General features: G+C 40.9%; 1 protein-coding gene across 9 annotated transcripts in view; it reads left to right on the top strand.

Annotated features, from left to right (window-relative positions):
• atp8a1 (ATPase phospholipid transporting 8A1) overlaps positions 1–13079 on the top strand; it is a 139457-nt gene that overhangs the window by 108824 nt on the left and 17554 nt on the right. For all 9 annotated transcript variants that reach the window (XM_042493932.1, XM_042493928.1, XM_042493929.1 and 6 more), the window contains 6 exons: positions 1476–1550; positions 3977–4099; positions 8342–8420; positions 9640–9701; positions 9985–10041; positions 11474–11581. In XM_042493932.1, the coding sequence (XP_042349866.1) occupies positions 1476–1550; positions 3977–4099; positions 8342–8420; positions 9640–9701; positions 9985–10041; positions 11474–11581 (504 nt within the window). The remainder of the gene's footprint in view (positions 1–1475; positions 1551–3976; positions 4100–8341; positions 8421–9639; positions 9702–9984; positions 10042–11473; positions 11582–13079) is intronic.

The following is a 13079-nucleotide window of genomic DNA, read 5'->3' as shown; positions in this document are numbered from 1 at the left end:
CTGATCTCAAAAGCATTGTTTTGTTCAGATAAGTATGACTAATCAAGATACGTCCACCCAGGCTTCATCTCCACCCTGCATATGGTTTACATTACCTCTGTCTGCCTTTCCTGACGCAATATATCAAAGTCTCCATCATTCAGAGACCCACAGGCCCCGGCTCTGCCACTATAACTTACCTCGTCTATCACCCACTTGTCTTCAGATGGATCAAGGAGGGAAATAGTGGGCTTGATGTATGTTTGCAGGTAATCCTGTGATGAATCCAGTCGATAATTTGCATCCCTCAGGTGGCATCTAGAGGTCTTGGCTATCCGGCTGTCGCTCATTTGTTTCTGCTTCATTCTGTTGTGGCTTCTCTGCCTTTCCTGAGTTTGAGGCCTGGCTAACTTAGATGGATGAGATGCTGATCATAGGTTAGCACTTCAAACAAACCTGCATTAGTCTTAGAATCATTTAGTTATTTATTTTGAAATTATGGGAAGCATTTATTTTTCCTGCTTTGCTCCCAAAATGAACATTATTACAAGATGCATCACTCTTTAAATATTTTTTAAGATATATTAGCAGGAGCCATTCACTCTTTGATATTTTTCATATTATTGTTTGAAGTCTCCGCTCTCATAAGACAGTGAAGAGTGTAGTGTGGTGAAAAAATGGACAGTTAGTCTGTAGACACAGTGAGCCTGTCTCAAATCTGATTATGGTAACCACTCACTCTCACTGTCACTAATGGAAAGCATACACCGAAAGGCCAATTAGAAACACCAAGGAGATTTACTGTTTTCATTGTCCGTTTGAAGCCTATAATATCAAATCCATGACTAAGTCCCTTAATGATTAAAATGACGGTAAAGGGAAAGGGAGATGTGAATATTTTGGACATGACAGCATCCTTGTTGTTTTGGATTTTCAATTGAAACGAGAAATTCTAAAAAGAGACAGCTGGTCCTAAAATCACACATACATATTTTTCTTCTTACCTATAGATCTATTTATTTATCTAGATTGTGTTGGTGTGAGTTGTCAAGTGTTGGAGATATCAGCTGAAGAGATGTCTGTCTTCTCTTGAATATAATGGAACTAGATGGTGCCTGCCTTATGATGCTCAAAGCACCAAAATAAATAAATTAATTAATAAAATAAAAAATATATTTGACACAGAAATCTCTTCTCTTTTTGGCACTTTGAGCACCACAAACTGAGTGACATCGAATTTCATTATATTAGAGAGAAGGTAGGCCAAAACAATCTAGATTGATAAATAGCGCTACAGGTAAGTAGAGAAATATATTTGGGTTTTTCGGGGTTAAACTGTCCCTTTAAAATGTTATGCATTTAGCTGATGTACCTTTCCAAGATGTCTTAAGTGTTATATAAAATGTTTTATATAAAAAGGCGTTGCACCACAATTGCTGTCTGTTGTTATTTTCGCTGCTCTGACTCCTTTCATCATGTGATTTTGTCTTCCTTAGATCTGGTTCGCGTTTGTCAATGGCTTCTCAGGCCAGATCCTGTTTGAACGCTGGTGCATCGGCTTGTACAACGTGGTGAGTGTTAATAAAATGTACTCTCTAATGAGCCCATTTTACTCCTTTACCCCATCGCTCTCTGACACAGAACTGATTTGCCGTGTTGCGCCAAAACTGATCCCTTTATTGCATGACTATGTCATCAACATCTTGGAAAATGTCTGCGTTATTTATGACCTGTTGTCAAGTCCATATTCCCTCTGTGCCCTAAACTATGTACTCGATACGAAAGAACAACAGCTTTGCTTGCCCCAAAAAGTGTAGTTAGCACAGGCAGCTACGTCTGAATGATACAAAGAATAGGAAGACTGGAGCAGCGACTGAGCGGGCTGCTGATGTTGGGAGTCCCACAGGGCTCTATAATGGGACCACTCCTAATGAACTCATATTTCATATCTGTCATGAATTAAGTAGAAGTAAAACATGTGCATCTGCAAGTCTGATCTTTAATACCATGCTGTTAAACCCACAAGGAGTTGATATGTAAGTTTAAACTGTTTATTAAAATCAATTCAATTCAATAAACAAAAATGTATGAGAGAAGTGTGAAGTGAAACTTCCCCGCATTCCTGATCGGCCGCAAATGGAAGTAATTTATGGGAGGGACAAACTGTCAAGTGAGAAGGACATTTCCACAGCCCTGCCTCCTGCATTCATTTCATAATAAACCACCACCTTAGAGGCAGAACTGTATTTGGGGGATGGAAAGAGGGCTCAGTCTTTCACTTCATCCAAAAACTGAGGGAATTCCTCAGGCTCAGTGGGAGTTTGTCGGAAGCAGTGGGCTGAATCCGCCCCTCAATGGAGATCTTCCTGGGCCTGCCTCTGAATAAGAAAGGAGCCCAGTGGAGCATGTCCTGTGGCCCACTGGTCCTGCAGACTGAGGCCTGCAGACTCCCACTCCAGATGGGCCTTCAGGGAACTCACACCAACTGACCCACTGAGACCCCCAGCCACACAATACCATCAGTCCCCTCTCAGCAGCTGCTATACAGAACAACATTACAACACCACTAAGAAATTACACTTTAGCTGGGCTTAAATACCTGCTTCTTAGTCAAGAGCATCGCAGATGTTCGTTGGAGATGAGTTTTGCATATGAACAGACTTGAGGCATGACGAATCAAAATAAGAAACCCTAAAGGGTTTTAAGGTCAGTGGTCTCTAATGATGTAAAATAAAGAATGGCAAAAGTGGAAAACAAAATGAAGCAAAGTCTTCTTTAATGTAACAGATGGACTTGGTGGCGATGATGAAGACAAGATGCATCTACAATAAGTTTGAAACAAGTAGATGTTTAACTATTTACACTGTGCATCCAAAGTAGTTTTATGAATTTAGTCGGGTTTGCAAAGTGATTTTGAGTTGAAGTTGCATAGATATTTTTCCTTTAATACTTAGAGAGCATGTTTAGTTAGATTAATACACTTTATAAGACTGTGTGAGCCACACTTTCCATACGCACTTTCAATTCAGTAATTGTAATGAATAATAATACGTTTGATCTATATAGCACCCTTTAAAACACAGCTACAAAGTGCTTTGATGAATTAAAATGTCCTTAAATATAAATGGAATCACTTTAAAAAAGCATTTTTTTAAAAGTAAGCAGCCCTGATCTCTTCAGGCAGGTCAGGAGCTCTGACTGCAAAGACCCTATCACTTTTGTGAATCAATCTGGACCTCGGAACGACAGGGAGCGATGCATCCGAGAATCTCAGGGTGCGAGAAGGGACACAGATGAGATACTTAAAGCAAGGCCTTTCAGGGCTTTGTAAGTAATCAATAATACATTAAAATGTATTCTGAGAGCAACAGGCAGCTAGTGTAAGGAAGCCAAGATCTGTGAAAGTCAAAGTCTTTGCAGCAGAGTTTTGGGTGAGCTGAAGCCAGGAGAAGGATTTTTTTACTGATGCAAGGAAATACAGTAGTTTAATTGAGAAGTTATGAAGGCATAGATAACAGTTTCCAGATTTTAAGTGAAAAGAAATGGTCTGATCTTTGAAATGTTTTTTTAAGATTATCAAAACAGGATCAAACCCTTGATTTGACATATGTGTCTAAGCTTTCAGAGCTGATGACATTTGAATATCTGTTGTCTAAAACATTAGTAAGCATGAACACACTTTTCTTATTATAAAAGGTCTGTCTGCTCAGTTGCATCTCAAAGTTTTCTTCATATGACATGAGATATGATTAAAAATCTAAAAGAAAGGGCATGTGGACATCTTAAATTGAGATTATGTTTTACACAAACTGTTCCCAAGATAAGAAAAGTGTGTTCATGCTTACTAATGTTTTAGACAACAGATATTCAAATGTCATCAGCTCTGAGTACAGAGCAGTAAAGGAGGTGATGTTGAATTGAAATGTTTGTGAACATAAAATAATCTCAGTTCATCTGGGATTTACTGCTGATATTTCTGTGTGTTCTTGTAATGCAGATCTTCACTGCTCTGCCTCCTCTCACTCTGGGGATATTCGAGCGCTCCTGCAGGAAAGAAAACATGCTGAAATATCCAGAACTCTACAAAACCTCCCAGAATGCAATGGGTTTTAATACCAAGGTAACAGAAGTTTCTGTCACATGTTCTTTATTTTTATATTGTTAGATGACTTTAGTTTTTTTTTCACTTTGGTGTTTTTGTTGCACATATTTGATGTGTTATCTTGAGTGGTTTCCTTTTAAAAAATCTCTTATAACCTCTGTCCTGCTTTTTGTAGCTACAGTAATATCATTTGTTGATATCTATCTCTCATGTTTCTCCAAATCTAGTGCCGTATTGTAAGCAAATGTTCCTGAGTTGTAGGAAACTAGTATTCAGTTAATATTAATAGTTTTCCATACCTGTTTTTGGTGCATATGGTCTGTTTCCATGGCCTTATTTACTGTTTACAAACGTTGTCTCATGTCAGCAACTCTGGCAGATGAACCTCTAAAAGCCATTTTGGGAATATTATACAGCTCTTTTGTTAAGTTTCACCAAACACTCACCAATCTATATATCTATATATCTGAAAATGCCAATTATTTTTTGCCCCACCACACAAACAGAAAGGTAAAATGTTGCAGTTTTTACAATCAATTAACATCACATTAATGCCACAAGATGTTCCTGTCGTGTTGTTCAGGACCGATGTGGCGCCCGTCACAGTGACCTGGCAGCTGTAGTCGGCGGGTCCCCAGTCGTAGCCCAGCTTGGCCTGCCTTGACCTATTCTGTCTGGTTGCTGGGGCCGTCCGTTAGCTTTCCCCCGCTGGTAATAAAGATGTCTCCTCCTTTCTCCATGCTGAGCCAGAGCCCTGGACCCTCCTCACAGGCGTGGTGACCTGGTTAGCACAGCATGGAGGTGGATTAAAGACGGATTGGCCATGGCGGTCAGGGGCAGGGAAGGTCAGATGGGTTGGGGGAAGCAGCAGAAAGAGTCGGGGGACAGAAGGAAGAGAGAGAGAGCGTGCTGTCATTGTGTGACGGCGTTTGTTGCGGAAAATTATGCAATTTGTTTAAGTGAGGGAGTTGTTTGTTCTCAGAGCAAAGCTGTCAGATTGAATTTAACCCATTCAGGACCACACAAATGTATGAAGACAACTTACTTCTGTCAAAAGTTACAGTTTTCACATTGACCAAGTAAAGGTGAATTACATTGAGATCAATGGATAATAACAATAATTGTCACATGTAGCCCGTAGAGCTGCAACGAGTAATGATTAATTGATTAGTTGTTAACTATAAATAATTGCCAATTAATCTGGCCATTGATTAATCAGTTCAAGTAATTTTTTTTAAAGACAAAAAGTCTAATTTCTTTGATTCTAGTATCGTAATTGGCATAATTTGGGGTTTGTTTTCCTCCACTGTAAATAGTAAACTAAATGTCTGTGTGATGTGGACAAAATAAGAAATTTAAGGAGTATAGTCATATAACCTGCAACATATCGTGCGCATTCAAAGGCTGCATGCACGCTCATCAACGATGCGCTCTGGTACTCACACAAATAGCACTATACACCACTTGTACCTCCAAAATGTCACATCTGTCTGCGCTCTGTCTGAGCTGTTATTACAAAACTTACAGAAAAAATGTGAGAATGTAAAGTCATGATTAATGAACACACTTTAGGTCATTTGGAGATTTAATGTAAGTAAATCCACTACTTGTTATGACCTGGATGTTTTTTCATAGTCAAAGGAAACTGAACGAATAGAGATCCTTCAGTGACAAAAACAGACACACTAAATAAGTGGTGTTTGTGTCAAGAGTTGACAGCATCAGACATCGATCAGAGAGATGTTTGTCCTCATAACTGCTGATTTAATCCCAAATTTTGGTTAAATTCCGTTATAGGGTAGATTTTCCTTTCATTAACTTTTTTTTTTAAGATTTCATTACCTCTTTGTGCCAAAAAAGGGTCACAAAAGTATGCGTCTGATAGTTAGAAGCAAATGAACCTCAATTTTGTTTGGGCCACATTTTCCAAGACCCATAAATGATGACTCGGCCAGGTCAGCAGGTTGTTTTTGCTGGCTTGTCCACTCTTTTCCCGAGATATTTTCCTTGCAGCTGGCCCGAGGCGAGGCGAGAAAATCCAGCAGGAATTTGGCCCCTCGAAGCCTGTCTTTCTGCGCGCCTGGCTCTTTTGTACACAACAGATACTGTCTTTGTGAATTAAAGCTGTTTGTGTTGAGGTGAGAGAAGGGAGTGACCGGGGGGGTGGGGGGGTTAGAAACCCAGGGCGTGGCTTTAACCGTGTCGCCTGTTCACTTTTAATTACATATTGCTGACACTTGAGTCCCTCTAATAACAGGCTCCCCTTCATGTGGTATTAGTAATAACAGCAGTTTACCAGCGACTATCACCTCTTATGCAGCACCTTTATACTCTTCTATTTCTTTCCATTTTTACCTCACTGGTTCAAAAAGAAACGGTAAAGGTTGGGCAGCTCTGGAAATATTTGGCTCAATATTAATCACCAGCATTCATGCTTTTTTTTGGCAATTAGAAGCTCCACAAAGGCAGAATCTTTACAGGACAGACCAGGCATTCATTCAGATGGGATCCCTAGCAACTTGCTGGGATACAAGGGAAAGAAAGAGAGCAGGGTGGCTGGAGGGGTGAACGGGAGGATCCCACTGTGACAAATGATTATGAACATTTATTGATTTCATTAGCATTCATTGTTGTTGAGGGGAAACTGGGGCTTGTTTACACCCCCAGTGTGTTTGGGATATTTGAGGAGGGGGGCAAAGGAGAACTGTCAGTGGGAGGCTAATTGGCATAAACATATGATTGTAACATTAGTGATAATTTAGTCCACATTTGACCACAGAGATAGAGGGGTGGGGGTTAGTTTAGGCTACCCCGCGCTCAGTGTGTTGGGTTTTGTGTACACAGTGGGAGGGTGAGGTAATCCTGGGTGGGGGGGCTGCTGCTATGGGACTTTGTTTGGCCGATTGGAAAGGTGAGGAGGTCGTGCCACAGAGGCCAAGGTGTATTACAAAGACTCGTAGTCGAGAACAAGACTTTTCTTTTCACTGTATGCTGTTTGGCTTTACTCCTCATTTTCACATCCTTTCCTGGCAACATTTTGGAAAAACCCCACAATGCAAGGCAGTACTAATAGTTATTCCAAAATGACTCAAATCCCAAGAAAGTTTGACTTTCAGGGTGTCCAGTGTGTCTCAAGGAAGCCATGTTTTATGTTTTACTGACAGATTTGCTGAAGTTGTTGAAAAGGTTTGTTTTGAAGAAAGCGAGCCTCCAACTTTTCGTCTGCCAAGAACCAATGATTAAAAAGAGGCCAAAGATTAAAATGTGATGTTTTTTCTGTTTTTATTTTTCCCCCGTCAGCCGTTTGCTGTCTCGGTTTGACGACTTTTCAGCTCTCAGAAGTTAACACCGACGTCTGGGTCAGCACAGGGAGGAAAAAGGGGGCACGAATGTGGAGTGGGGTTTTTTGGCAGAATAGATTTCACGGCTGTTTCATGCTACATCGCCCATTAGTGTTTTGTTTGGCTCTGGAGTTGCATAATGTAAATTTGAAACAAGGTGGTTTTGGAGTGGGAGTATTGATTTAAAAGACTCATCCAAAGTCTGCATGCTTGCACACACAGACACACACGCAGACTGCGGTCCACACCGCGATTTTCCAGGCCCTTAATAATTACCATGAAAACAGTTTAATCTCTGTCAGGCCTGTCAGTCTCTCTGTGTGTGTTTCTAGACTGATTTCTGCTTGTTTAAACTCTCCTGTCATTTATTTCTATACCAGTTAAAATTCTCACATGAAAGAGCTGAAGCCTAATGAAATGCAATGAGAGGAAACTCTCACACTAGCAGCACATATATTAATGTTGTATAATATTCTCATTGTGGGATGTGTATTTTGCAGTTTCTTATACTCTTTTCTTTGATTCTGTTTAACACAATGTTATCTTAAAAAAAACTAGAAGTTAAAACCTGCACCCCGACGTTGCCCACTTGCCTTTCACCGCTCGTACACACACTCAGCAGCCTCTCTCTCCCCCATAACACACACAGAGGATATACAACGTGTCTGTCAGCGGGGTGGCCATTCAGCGAGGAGGCCCCGACAAAACCGCCACTTAGCCTAGCGCTGGGCTGGCACAAAGGGCCCAGGTCAGGGGTCATTTGGAAGGCTGGAGCTCCCCACACCCTTTTCTCATGCTTTTTTTCTCTCTCTCTGTCTCCTTCTCTCTTCTTTGAATCTCCTGCCGCCTCCCACCCCCCACCCCTCTTCCCTCCTCCTTCCCCTCCATCCTTCTCCCCTCTTTTTTTTTTTTTTTGCAGGTCTTCTGGGCCCATTGTCTGAACGGGCTCTTCCACTCCGTCATCCTCTTCTGGTTCCCACTTAAAGCCTTCCAGCATGGTAAGTAGCTCCCAGAGACTCCGCCACAGCCCTCGGTGGACTAGGTGGATGAAGAGGGAGGACAGTCAAACACACATACTTTGTCTTAATTAGTTCTCTCTTCAACTGTCCGGTCATGAATTACAAACATGTGTGTGCTCTGCCAAGAGCTGCACACCCTAACAAACATATATTCATGTGTGCAAAGGATGACCCGCTGAAATGCTTTTGCACACATGCACCACTCAGGTTCAAACTTTTTAGATGATTGTTCTGTGCAGACAATTATTTTGTATCCAAACAAGGCAGCTCGTTAGCTTTTTGTGTGTGCACTTATTATAAATTTAATCACAATAACTTTATATCTCTACAAGGTCAATTGTGCATGCTGGTGCATATTGAGATGCAAGCTTTCTGTGTGCGAGTGCAGAGAGAATGGGGGATCTTTGAGCCGGTAAGTCTTGGCTGGCCAGAGCAGAGGACCACACAAGCTTGTGCCTGCTCTCCAAACAAAGGCGCCAAGCCCCTTCACTCTGACTGACAGGCTGTCAGCAAAGCCTCAGCGCACACAAGACATGTGACCAGCCGGAAGTAAAGGGAGAGGGAGCCTCTTTCTTTCTTTCTTTCTTTACTGGCAGTCGCACACTGCTGATATTTTAGCCTGAACCGCAGCCCAAAGCCACGTGGGCAGCTTGGAGCAATATGTCAGTTTCATTTGTGTTTTATTAATTTAGGAAATTCTTCTAACCTCTGTTTTTGCGAAAGTGTTCTCAGTAGGTGGGATTCCAGTGAAATGGCAGAATAAATAACCATTTTGTCAGAAAAAATAGTCATGTTCTTTCTATTTCAGCAGTGAATTAGCCAGAACATTACATTTCTGACCATGATTAATGCACACCAATTCTAAGTCTCACTGATGGATTTTCATAGGAACACTCTTTCCTAATAGTTGTGAAAGACAGAATTAACATTCCAGCCGCTCTCAAAGGCAGTAATGGAAGCAGCATTCGCCTGTGGTTTTCACTTCACGTTCCCATGTCCGCCCTTTATATCTGAGTCTCTAACAGAGCGTTTTACAAAAAAGTTCACACTGAGATGTACTAAAAGTTATATCCTACAGCCCGTCGGATTGTGCGGTTGTTTACTCTTTGGATCACCTAATGGAACTCTGTATGAAACCCAAGAGCTGAAAAGAGACAGCTTTGGCCCTAAAAGCTTCTGTTGTTGATTCCCTTCATAGATACAGTTTTTGGCAACGGAAGAACTCCAGACTATCTCCTCTTAGGCAACATGGTTTACACGGTAAGTGCACCAATCTTCTTGACAGGCAGGGTTTCTGCTGTGTTAAACGGTTCAGGTGTCTCTGCCAAGTGTTATCCAATTTCTGTGAATAAACATCAGCTGGACTTCCTTTTCTTCTGCCTTTCATTTCGTCTGCTGATCTTTTCCAGTTTTCATACTGTACAGTGTGTAAAACAAAAACATGAACATAATGAAAATTCAGATATGTGTGATGCACTTCCCATGACTGATGTTAGTACTGAAGAGGGAGAGTTTTGGTTCAATATGATTTGTGTCTCCACAGTTTGTGGTCATCACAGTTTGTCTTAAAGCCGGCCTTGAGACCTCGTCCTGGACCATGGTGAGTCGATGACTCTCTCCTCTCTCGCTAAGGTTCCACCATCTTTTTCCAGTTCCTGCATTTTATATGACCGCTGATACTTGTGACAGATTTTACGTCCTCGTCTTATCTCCAAGTCTCTTTATGGTTTATTTCCCACTGAGCTTGTAACCGTTAACCCTATGAAATGACATATGCCGTATGGTAACTCTTTTAAGGTACGACAAGCCACTCAGTGCGAACTGTTATGCCCAAATAATAAAAATGACAACAACAAGACAGTAAAATGTATGAAAATGACGGCTGTAATTTAGTAATGCTCGAATCTGCAGTAAATGAGGAGCCTCGGGTTGTTTCCGTGTAAATGGCTAATGTGAACATATATCACTTCAGTTACATTAAATTAATAGAACGGCAATATCCCAGATTTATACACAAAATGTACTGAGGTGAAGGGGACACTATTTCATTTTATTTGTCAGTTCAGTAGACATGCCGATGGACCTTAGGTTTTTAATTTGAGGGTTATAACCTGTTGAATTTTCTTCTTAAACCCAAAAGATGAAGAAAGTGTAACAAAAGTGAACAAATATTTTGATACCTGAGAGCACATCTGGATGAGAATGTAAGGAGCTGTTGCGTTCAACTTCAAACAGGAGGTGAAAGTGCCCCAAAACAGGGAGGCCGGTCTCAGAGCTCCATCGGTCACTCCTTCAGCTGCTCTGTCGGCTTATCAGCAAGCCAAAACTATTGAACAGCACAGACCTGCTGTGATAGTTTGCCATCTGGTCTATTTTCTTAGACTAGACTGAAGATTAGCTTTATATGTGATTAGAAAAAAGCAGAGGAGCAGAATTAAAATGTAGTTTTTTTTACTACAAAGAAAGTAAAGTACTCAAAAAAAGGCTGTTGGGTAGTCTAGATTTCTGTCTCCTGCACGCCAAAGTATCAGTCACAATGTTTTAGAAATAGAATAACAAATTTTGTTGGAAAATGCTCATAACTCCTTTAAAAAGAGTGACATATATATGAAATGGGCAACAGAGTATGTTTGAAAGGGTCTGGGGACCATTTACTGCTTTTGTCAAATGTTTGCATCTATTAGATGATAAATAGGAGGAATTATTATTCCCTGATAGAAACCTTGTGAATCTGGTTAATCTAAGCTCAAATTTTTGGAGATAATAAAATAATCTGGACATGCTTTTAGGATTCATGTATGTATAAAAGATGGCTTTATGTCTGAGAAGTTGTTTTTTTTATATATTTTTGTTGACTTGTGCCTCAGTGTTTGCTTTGGTTGATGAGGCACCCATTTGTTTGTTGTTTTATGAATACAGTATGTACACATTTGTATATAAGGAAAGGTTCTGATAAACATGTGGTTTATAATAACTACGAAGAGCAAAAACAGTGTCTGTTCCCTTACTGTCCTCTGATTCTCCCCCGACAGTTCAGTCACATCGCCATCTGGGGAAGCATCGGCCTATGGGTGGTGTTTTTCATCATCTACTCCTCCCTGTGGCCCCTCATCCCACTGGCTCCCGACATGTCAGGAGAGGTAAGCATGCGCATGCTAGCATGTACACACACACACACACACACACACACACACACACACACACACACAGACACACACACACACACACACACACACTTGTAGTACTGAAGAAACTGCTGATATAATCGTCTATCACTGACAGACCTGGAGAGCCTCATCATTCATTTTCTGCTACAGACACACACTGGTGGGAAATTTCAGAGTCGAACTTGACACAGGTCTTTGTAAGGAGAGCCAGCGGCGTGTAAACTGTCAGACCTCTGGCTTGTGTTGCATAATGACTTAATTGGGCCAATTAGCCCAATGTTTGTGTTACATTGCCCTCCCTCGGCTCTGAGTATCCACAGGTGACACTGAAACAGTGAAGCAGTCTGAAAGCTGGGCAAACAGAGGTGAGGATGTATTTGGTATACACACTGATGTCCTGAAAATCTAAAATGCAAACACCAGCACCAGGAACTGGGATTAAAATGCCCTTCAAAGTTCATTTAATGTTAAAAACATAAAAAATAGGCCCCTTTTTGTTTTACTCTGTTTACTTGTTTGAGTTGTTATTTACATGTGAATGGGACCACTGTCTCGCTGGGTCACCACAGGTGGTCAGTGAGAGCCTATTAACCACAGGTGACATTTCCCAGTGCATTCTAGGGAGGAGAATGAGGCATCTTTTCATTAGCGAACAGAAACACAGCAGGAGGCTGTTCAAAGAAAAAGGCTGGCACCACACAGCATGCAGCAGGAGAATATCTATCTGTCCGGGAATCTGTTTGTGTGTGTCCTGTTTTAGATAATGCTTCTGGCATCTGGGGAACTTTTTTTATTGTAACACAGTTCACTAAGGGGCCATTCGATTGTTTTTGGGACTTCATAATTTTGCACCAGTTTTGGCCATCAGTGGTGATACTGGATCGTCTCCAGTGGGCTCACTAGAAAAATCTTGCCTGGAAATCCCATGGATTAGTGAGGTGAGGTATAACAATATATTTTTGCACCATTTATTTATTTTTGCAGTGAAGTTGCAGTGTAATAGTCATGATACTGGATGAAAATACTTCCTTATGTAAATGGCGATGTGGTCTGTTGATGTTTGACACAAGGTGTTTGAGGTTAATCCTAGTGTTTCTGTGGCTCTTGTCCACAGCAGTACATTGCTTAGCTTTCGTGCAACAAAGAACATAAAATAAGCATAACAGAAACGTCAGATAGGTCGGACCATGCTTAACTTAAAATCTTTAAACATTAGAGTTAGAGCTGAAAATTATGACATATCTCTACAATAAAAATCAATCGCCAGTTGTCTGCCTGAAAGTGATTGATGTTAGTGCGACATCACGGTGATTCAGTCTTTATCAACAGGCAGAAAAGGACTTTGTTTGTTATGAGACTGAAGATAGGATTCATGTTCTATTGCTTACATTATGTTGACATTTGGAGAAATACACTTACTGGCTTTTTGGTGGATAATTAGATGGGAAGATTTGATACAACTCTTCTATCT

The sequence above is a fragment of the Plectropomus leopardus genome, chromosome 9 (genome assembly GCF_008729295.1).
Source record: "Plectropomus leopardus isolate mb chromosome 9, YSFRI_Pleo_2.0, whole genome shotgun sequence".
Taxonomy (NCBI): domain Eukaryota; kingdom Metazoa; phylum Chordata; class Actinopteri; order Perciformes; family Serranidae; genus Plectropomus; species Plectropomus leopardus.
Note: the sequence above shows the minus strand (reverse complement) of the source record. Positions and strands in the feature narration are given on the sequence as shown.